We start from the raw sequence: 8,949 nt of genomic DNA, 5'->3' as shown, positions 1-8,949 counted from the left end.
TAGCATCTTCCTGAAACAGCTCTGAGATGTTACAACACAGTTATGACCAAACACTTGTAAATGAAGGAGTTCAAGCATCAAATGTTCCAGCAATTATTTTTAATATTGCATTTCCAAACACAAGTAGCCACTGTTGCAGCAGAGACTTCATGTCAGTAACCACACAGCAATCACTGCGAACATGTTTACAGTTTTAGCAAAATATTGACATCTTTGACGCGACGATAGACAGAAGGCAGGTTTCACCAACACAATCAGAACAATAATGGATTAAATACAATTCTGTATAAATGAATGCGATTCTTAAACGATGCATTAAAAAAAGCTTCACAAGTGTTAAGGCACTCAAACAGCCAATAAACCTCAACTCCTCTGATGTTGCAAACAGATTTGTAACCATTTCCATCTTTAGTTCCAAATATTTCCCCTTCAGTGACACCCACTGATTACATGAATTGGTCCGTGCTGCGACGCTGTTGCATGATGAATATATCGTAGCATAAATATTGTATACAAAGTGCAATACCCACTGCAAGTGTACAAGTGCTTTAATGCTTTCAGGGCAGAGAATACAAGTGACCGCCCGGACGTCTAGAAGTTGAACCTGCGGCTGCTGGAGTGGCCGACTTTGTCCAGATTGGGGTTGCAGGCGAACTGGATCATAGGCGGCGGTCCACACATCAGGACGAGACTGTCGTCACCGGGAGGAGGCAGGTGTTCCCTCACCATGTCTTCACTGATGAAGCCTTGGCTGTACTCCCAGTCTGGAAGACAGAAAGGGACCCAACGCTTAAATACGACTTAATGTAACAATATTAGTTTATGAGGATCCTTATTTGCTTTTTCCGACATGCTATACTAAGATTTTTTTTATTTCAGGATGTGCTCCAGTCATTGTGTAAAATAAAGGCAGAGTAACGTGTGTATAACATTATGGAGTTTTTATATTGGAAAAAGTTAAACCAACTGATTGCAATATTGTAAAAGCACAAAAGTTAACATTTATTCATAACAAATGTTTCTAAATTTGTTTAAATGCTGCAAGTTACATAAACAGAATTGGTTGGCTAGCTGCCTTTTTATTTCTCAGACTTGTACATAAAATAACTGTGTAAAGTGGTATCTAATGTGATTTTTCAAGAAATCGCACACATTACGCCCACGGCACCGTGTCCTAAATGTCCGAGAGCAACAATGTTTTGAGATGAACTTTTGTTTTTGGGACAAAACCTCAGATTTAGAGTAACCTCACCTTCGGGTGCTCTGTCCAGGGTGAACCACAGCTTGAACCGGTCCGGGTTGTTGACCTGGATCTCTTCCAACTCCGGCCGCAACAAGATGTCTTTCTCAGTCTGCGATAGGACAGGAAGAGCCAAGTTTCAGCACTCTATGTTCTAGTATGAACCACTCTTTCCCAATTCCACAGGAAAACAAACAACTTTCATAATACTTCATCGTGTGATCCTGGCTGATGAGACTGACCTGGTTTGCAAACAGCAGGTAACACACCGTCCTGTCCTGTGGATCCTTCATCACGGCTGTGATGAGCTGCAGCATGGGAGTGATGCCTGGAAGAAAACAGGAAAGAGGCTTCAGACATGGATCTACCTTCAATACACCAACAATATGTGCTCCTCTGCTTGTCCCTTGGTTCCGAAGAACAAATGTCTTGCAGTGAAAAAGTATTTCTCCACAACACATATTTGTGACTAAAATAAGAGCCAGGAGAGGTAGTAACTGAGGTGGAATAAGGGACATTTAGGTGAGGAGAAACTGTGGTTTAAGGCCGTCATCTACTAACTAAAATGAGACTTTTGAAGACGAGTCTAGAAGTTTCCCTTACCTGTCCCTCCAGCAATCATGCCAACATGTTTAGCCGTCTTGGTGTCAGCTGTGGACTTTTTATCCGCTTGAACGGCAAAAGCACCTGTGGAGAAAAAGTTACAATATCAGATCCAGCAGCTGAAGCGCAATTACAAACCGTGCATCTTTTTACCCACTGTATGAGGACATGAGGGCATGTTGCTCACCTTTGCCTTTGTAAACGAGGAGACCACTGGGTCCCCTGAAGTCAATAGTGTCGTTGATCCTGAGGCTCTCCAAGTACTGACTCATCTTCCCGCCCTCTGGGAATTTAGGGTTGACTTCTTTAAAGTAAATCTGTTGACAAGGGACAACAAAAGAAACTGTTTAAGGTAAATAAATCAACACCTTCAGATAATAGAAACAACTTTTCATCTGGCTGTACCTTCACCACTAAGTCCACATAGCCTTTGTCATCATCACTGGACACAGGCGTGTACGGACGGACGACCAGCTTCCCGTCTATTTTCGCAGACAAATAGATATGCTGCCCTGGAGAGGAAAACACAGAATTTATGTTTATTGTAAATATGAATATATTTCCACTGGTCTCAGTATACAGTATACAGTAAACAAACAGCAGTCCTTCTCATAATGACTGAGACTACTGCTGGTCTCCATATGTTAGTTATTGACATTGATTGAATGAGGGAACATGCTAACCAATAGGGAGACCGAGGATGTGTTCAGGGGAAGGTAGGGCAAAGCGGAACTTCCTTGTGTCATGGCTGACAATCTGCACACAAAAGAAACATAGGAGTTTATCATTAAAAAAAAGCATGCCAATATAAACGCAGAGATCAACAGTGGTACTTAAACGCACCTGCTGCGTTTGCAAACACACGATTTAGATGTGTCCAATAGTAGCAGCAGCAGCAGCACTTTTTGGACTTGCTGCAGTTTCCACTTACAGCCACTGACTTGATTCACTCCAACATAGTTTTTGCAAATAAAAATAAAAATGCAGGTTTTATAAAGTGATATTGAACGTGGTTACCTGTTTGTCCAGCAGCCGCAGTGCATACTTAATGGCGGGGTCCTGTAAGGTGAGGGCTGGTCTCCTCTTTGGGAAGAGAAGTCTGAAGATCAAGTTGACGATGCTGTTATATCCACCTCGGATTAACTGCAATAAAAAGGTCCAAAAATGGGAGAATGAGTCAGACCACCGGCTAGCATTAGCTATCAAACGTCTGAGACCTCTGTGGGGCGTTGTTTCGCTCGAGTCAAGCCATTTTTGTTTAATCCATAACAGGAGAAATGAGTCATACACATTTCTGTGGGCAGGGCCCCACCAACTTGGGTTAGGAAAACTAACTTAGCGTTAGCTATCGTTAGCCTAAGCTAACGCAATGGAGTTAGCTGAAACAGACAACACCTGGCCACTTCTCACTAAGTTGTACTTACACCAATGATGTAGGACAGCATTTTCTGTCAGTTCTGGCGGCTGTGAGGTTGTTTGACAATGCAGAAAGCAGCACCAGATGAGTTTACTGCAACTACGACTGTCAGTGTCATGCAAGGTTGTCAAGCTCAGGCTAGTTAGATCATATATACTTATCCGGTCACTGTTTTTTAAAATAAGAGCATTAAATCGTTGAAAAAATGCGTACATTTCTTTAAATTACACCCAGCAAGCCACCTATACCAACTAATACATTTAATAACTAATAAAATATAGTTTTTATTTGTTTATATACCCTGAAACAATACGGATTTGACATTTTGTCAACTGATAAACACAACTTCCGGTATGATAACGGCTAATGCTAGCTAACTTGTCGAAGCTAAAGCTCAATCGTCACTTCCGCATGACAGGCCTGGATTTCCAGAATAAAACTAATAAATAAATAAATAAAATAATATAAAGGAAACGCTTGGACTTCTTAGAATAAAAGTCCACAATTAACAGTTGGCATAAAAACAAGTGCATGAGGAGAATTACGAGGCCAGACATGAGGGGTAAATTACTGCTCCACTCAGACAAAAATGCACTTTCTATTTATGTTTGTCATAAAGTACCTATAGCTTTTATTATTGTTTATGCTTCATAACTGCATCTTATTTTTGAGGTTACTTACCTGTTCTGTGCTTGTTTTCTGGTTCGTTCTTTTGTGACTGACATTTTCCCTATAGGGTCAAAAAGTTTTATCATGAATCTACTTTTTGAGGATATGTTTAAAACAATGTCTCCATTGGCAAAATAATCAGAAACAGTTGTTTTGATATTTGATGCCACAGCGTGGCATATTTTAGATTTCACTCATGTGACACCATTTAGACAAAAAATCAGTTCTTTTTTTACAAAAAAGTTCAAGTCAGAAACTGAACAAAATATATGATTTTCCACAGAACTTTACTGTCAGCATATTCCAGGCATAGTTTGCTCTCTATTACTTAAGCCTTCTCACTCCCACTGACAGGGCAGTTGGTATAAACTCATTCTGTGCAGCCAAATTCTGTTCAAAGCCACAGAACTTTATTCAAATCCCTTCCAGAGAAACCAAATTTGTCAGGCTATTTTGGAGAAATGTGTTTAAAATGATGCAATATAGCCTATATTTCCATTTGATGGAATGGCGCAGCCATAAAAACATGAAGTCTTGGGTTTGAATATTTCATTTCAGTATAAACCAAACATAATGTTGCTTCAACAAAGATGCTGATAAAAGAATATATTATTATATAATACATTTTTAAGCTACATAAAGGGTAATTGAAGGGGAACTGGATTTTAAGGGGTTTATTGACATTATCTACTGATGAGTCGTTTTGCCTTGAACACCCAAATGATTTTAATTTCAAGACAGCAGCATAAAATCTATAAATCTACAACCCCAGGGTGCTCTCATCATCGAATTCACTCTGAGCCTCAAATCAATGTGACATCATCCATTTGGTGGGAGGACAAACCTGTCCCTGTGTTCTGGCTCTGGTAGCCATCAGCGAATATTCCCTAATAGAAATTGATCTGTGTGTAAAGCAAAATGGAAAACATGATCTTTTTTCTTTGTGTCATTGTTGTGCTCGTACACTGTGGCGTGCTCCTTTGCGTCCTTTAGATGGCAGTAGTGGCCTTTTTAAAAGGCTGGTATGGCTGTCTCACAGCCACTACAAAGTGTTAAGAATCAAACATCATCATTAAAAGTAAGATTTGTCACGCAGACACTTCTTCTTGATGTGACAGGAGGGATAGGTGCAGGAGCAGTGACTCATTCTTCTTCTGCCAGTCAATACTAGCACTGTAGTGAACGTAATAAAGGTTGATTTTGTTATTAAAAGGTACTATTAGAGGCAGTCACAGCTCCTTAAATGAACGCAACTGAAAATACGACATGATAAGCTTCTGTATCAACAGGAAATAAAACATTTTTATTGATCATTTGTGTATATGAAGTTATATAACAACAGTCAGAAAACTCCACAGAGTGAATCACTACACAAAAGTGAAACAAAACTGTAAAACACCTCGTCAAAAATGAAGGTATACACAGCAAATATAACTGTCAGCGGCTCGCCGCCACCGCGAGCGATATGGCAGGAAAAAACACCCCAAACAGTTCTACGAGATCACAGAGAAAAAGTTCCACACACAAAATACTCAAGCAGGCAGTTGATATACACAAAGGCAACTAGGATCTTTCTACAGCATCAGATTCTAATACTTTACACAGCTTTGTTTTTGGAAAGGTCAGTGTGGCTTTCTGTCACAGCCACTGGAGGGAATCTTGAGTTCCTTGTCACACAGAGAGCTTTGCTTTTCTTACAAGAGGAGAATTTGGGGTTTTGATTATGCATGCATACTTTGGTAGGAAATCACAATAAGAGGAGCATTGCGTTGCAGGTGATGGCGTTGTGGATTTTTTCCCCGCACACATCGCAATCCGATGGGTTGTGCAATGCCGCCTGTTACTGAATTCCCTGATAGGTTTATACATATTTATTTCTGTTGAAACTCTGATTTTCTTTCAGCATTTATCGGATAATTCCATAAGTACAACCTTTTCTGCATGAATATCAGATTGCTGAGGCCATGTTTATAAAGCCTTTGCCTTGTACTTTAATCCATTGTTTTCATTTAAATCTGAAGCTGTACTGGAATTCATGAATCTACATAAAACATGTCAAATAAAAAAAAGGTGCAGCTGTATTAAAAGTATGATTTTGGAATGCAATCAGACAGGGGAGATTTTACCCCAAAGGGTTATGGAATAAATTCCTACTAGTTGAAAAAAAGAAACAAAAGGGACATTTTTTTTTTTTTTTTTTACAACAAAAAGTGCAAAGTACATCTAATCTCACGGTTAAAGTAATCTACACCAACACAGTCCATACTGTACATTCAGAGTTTTCATCTCAAATATAAAAGGGATTTTTTTGAATCAACAGGGCAGTTAACAAACAAAAAATAAGTCCTTAATGAAAAATGAAATAACGACGATGAGATATAGTATATGGACGAGAGATGGATAAAATGATATTTGCAGCTGAGTATTCATATTCATGTCACTTTATATTGATTCTAGATATACATTTTTTTGGACACAAATATGTAAATATATACACGTCATTTTAAGGGGATATTTTAAATGTAGAATCTTGTTTGGTATTTTTAACTAATACTCCCTGAAACTTCTGATGCTGGAACTGTGTGCAAGAAGAAAGAAAAAAACGAACCTGCGAGAAGGGAGGAAACCCTAAACAGAGGTCGAAAGGTGTCAAGCTCCAACCTGTAAGCTGAATGCACGTGTGCTGTGTCCTAACCAATCACTGGAAAGGAGAAACATCTCTCTGGACTGGAATCATCCACAAGGGTTAGAATCTTTTTTATCTTTTTTCTCGGGCAACACCACCCACGTTAACACTATGGGATGAACATACAAGTATTGCACAGTGCTCAACAGAATGCTGTGTGAAACGACCCACTCGCGCGCTCAGAAAAAAATGTCTTTCTGCCTTTTTATTTTTTTGCCGCGTGCAGTCTGGCGACGCCACGCGCGCGCTCTCTCTCTCTCTCTCTCTCTCTCTCTCTCTCTCTCTCTCTCTCTCTCTCTCTCTCTCTCTCTCTCGCGCGCGCTCTTTCTCTGCGTGTAGAAGGGAAAAATGGCAGTAAACGCTACAACATCACTACAGAACAAACTGGTTTCGCTACCTATTGATAAGTCTACATCTCTAAGCACACACGGCAGTCACAGTGATACACAAAGCAGTCCTCAGAGACTCCTATGGAATGACAAGTAGCTTTTTCATATTAGTGCTATCAACTACACAATAACATTGAAAACATTTAGAAAGTCCTCCTGAAGCTATAGCATCGAGTATATGCAAGAGGTTCCTCCAAGATAAGAGACTTCATGGTTTTCATGGATTCAAACTTATTCCTTTGCTAATTGGACCCGTAGTAAAGGACGTGATGGAGCCTACGCAGACCATTAACTTTACGGTTATTTCACTCGTGGTGTAGTCCTGTGCCAACAAGAAATGTAACTGCTGTTGGCTGAAACGTGATTTGTCATCATTGCTTTCTTCATTATTTTTTTTTAGTTAAAACGATCGAGCAGGCGGATTTCTGGCTCCCGCTGCAGGTGTCCTGAATTAAAGCCCAGCACAGCAATCTTCCCAAAAAAGTGTTCTTAAAGAAGTCAACAAGCTAGTTTCAATGACATCCAGTGCAAAACAGCAGCCACATAAAAGTTAAAATTGGCAGTAAAACATGGCTAGCTCTATTGTCACTGTGAGAAGGCAACGCAAAAGCAAAGACTGCGATTCAGGGCACCATTGCAGCCAAAGACATTGTTCCCAATAAACCAAAGCTACAACCACTAGCAAGTGGGAGTGTGCATGAAGAGAGGATCTTTACATAAGTCTCCTCTGAAAATGGCAGTGTTTAGAACTCGCTTCGCCTCCGTCAACATAACCGCATACATTGAACGTTGAGACGTTACTCTGGTTTTCCCGTCGCTCTCCTCTGATTGAAGGCAAGGGGATTGTATCAGAAGAGACAGCCCCTGGTGTCAGTAGATCTCCCCCCTCGTCCCAGCCTTTAGTAAAGATTGTAAAAAAAATCATGCAGTTTACGAAAAATAGTCAAGACGTTGAATTGCTCTAAAAAATAGTCCTCTTAAAACCAGAGTCACAACTCTTCTTCTTATCTTTACTCCCTCTCAGAGATCGGACCCCGGGCCTAAATACTCCCAACAACGACAAGGCTGTTCAAAGTAAACAGTTAACAAAATATTGTTAAACGAGGTTTAAGGACACAATGGCTACAGCTTGGTGCTTTTTTTCACATGGGGTCGGCTTTTTAAAGGTTGAGAAATGAGTCTTTGTTTTGGAGGCAATATTATTTCATTTTTGTAAAAGAAAAAAGGAGTCAGTCTAAGTGAACGGTGACCTTTGAAACGAGGACCTGTTTCACTTATTCTGCCAAATATGGATCAAATAAATGCTAACCGGTTTGCATGAACTATTGTTTCTGGTAACAGTGTGCCTCAAGCTAAACATATAGGTCCTCTGATTGAGAAATAAGTACAAAAAGTTGTAAGAAATCATGTGCTTGTATAATTTCCAGCAGCATCATTTCCCCCTCAGAACCATAGCAGTTAATGGCCTTGTATTTTGGAGTTTTGAGTGTATATATTCATCTGTCTTTTCTGTGATGATCCTTTGCTGAACAGGCATTGTTCCTTTATAATGTGAATATATTTCCACTAGTGTCTTGCAGGTTGGAATTCTCCTTTTTTTCTGGAATGCAATAAGGTAATAAGGTAGAATCTTTAAATCCTGGGATATATAATATTGGCTTTCCTCTATATCTGCATTTACATAATTTAAAATAGAACATCTTATTAAAAACATCAAGATATACACAGATTAGGAAACGGGTAACAACATACAAACACATAAACTAGAAATCATTTTTGTCTGCATACTTATATATACAACTGTGGTACAATAAATTCTTTCAGTCATGCGCTATCTATACAGATCATATTGCTTAAAAGAAGGGGGGCATTTGGTCGGGGCGGTTATTAAGGGCACAGAGATGAAAAACAAAAACGGCTGAATCAGAGAGGAACAAAATAAAAA

At 39.5% G+C, this 8,949-nt stretch overlaps 1 protein-coding gene across 1 annotated transcript; it reads right to left on the bottom strand.

Moving 5' to 3' along the window:
- Positions 1–84: 84 nt before the first annotated feature.
- On the bottom strand, positions 85–3,403 carry cyb5r3 (cytochrome b5 reductase 3). Its single transcript, XM_079183984.1, has 9 exons — positions 3,268–3,403; positions 2,861–2,986; positions 2,527–2,599; positions 2,249–2,355; positions 2,031–2,160; positions 1,844–1,927; positions 1,483–1,568; positions 1,253–1,352; positions 85–764 (listed from the first exon to the last, which is right to left on the bottom strand). The coding sequence occupies exons 1-9, from the start codon at positions 3,286–3,288 to the stop codon at positions 592–594; spliced, it is 900 nt and encodes a 299-aa protein (XP_079040110.1). The 5' UTR covers positions 3,289–3,403; the 3' UTR covers positions 85–591.
- Positions 3,404–8,949: the final 5,546 nt, after the last annotated feature.

This window comes from Pholis gunnellus (genome assembly GCF_910591455.1).
Source record: "Pholis gunnellus genome assembly, chromosome: 22".
Classification (NCBI taxonomy): domain Eukaryota; kingdom Metazoa; phylum Chordata; class Actinopteri; order Perciformes; family Pholidae; genus Pholis; species Pholis gunnellus.
Note: the sequence above shows the minus strand (reverse complement) of the source record. Positions and strands in the feature narration are given on the sequence as shown.

Excerpts from the sequence above, each read along its gene's own strand:
- cyb5r3 (XM_079183984.1), bottom strand. The coding sequence starts at position 3,288 with ATGCTGTCCTACATCATTGGT. Across the intron at positions 2,987-3,267 it reads TGCTGTCCTACATCATTGGT|TTAATCCGAGGTGGATATAA; the intron begins GTAAGTACAACT and ends TTTTTATTGCAG. Across the intron at positions 1,353-1,482 it reads ACCTGCTGTTTGCAAACCAG|ACTGAGAAAGACATCTTGTT; the intron begins GTCAGTCTCATC and ends GTCCTATCGCAG.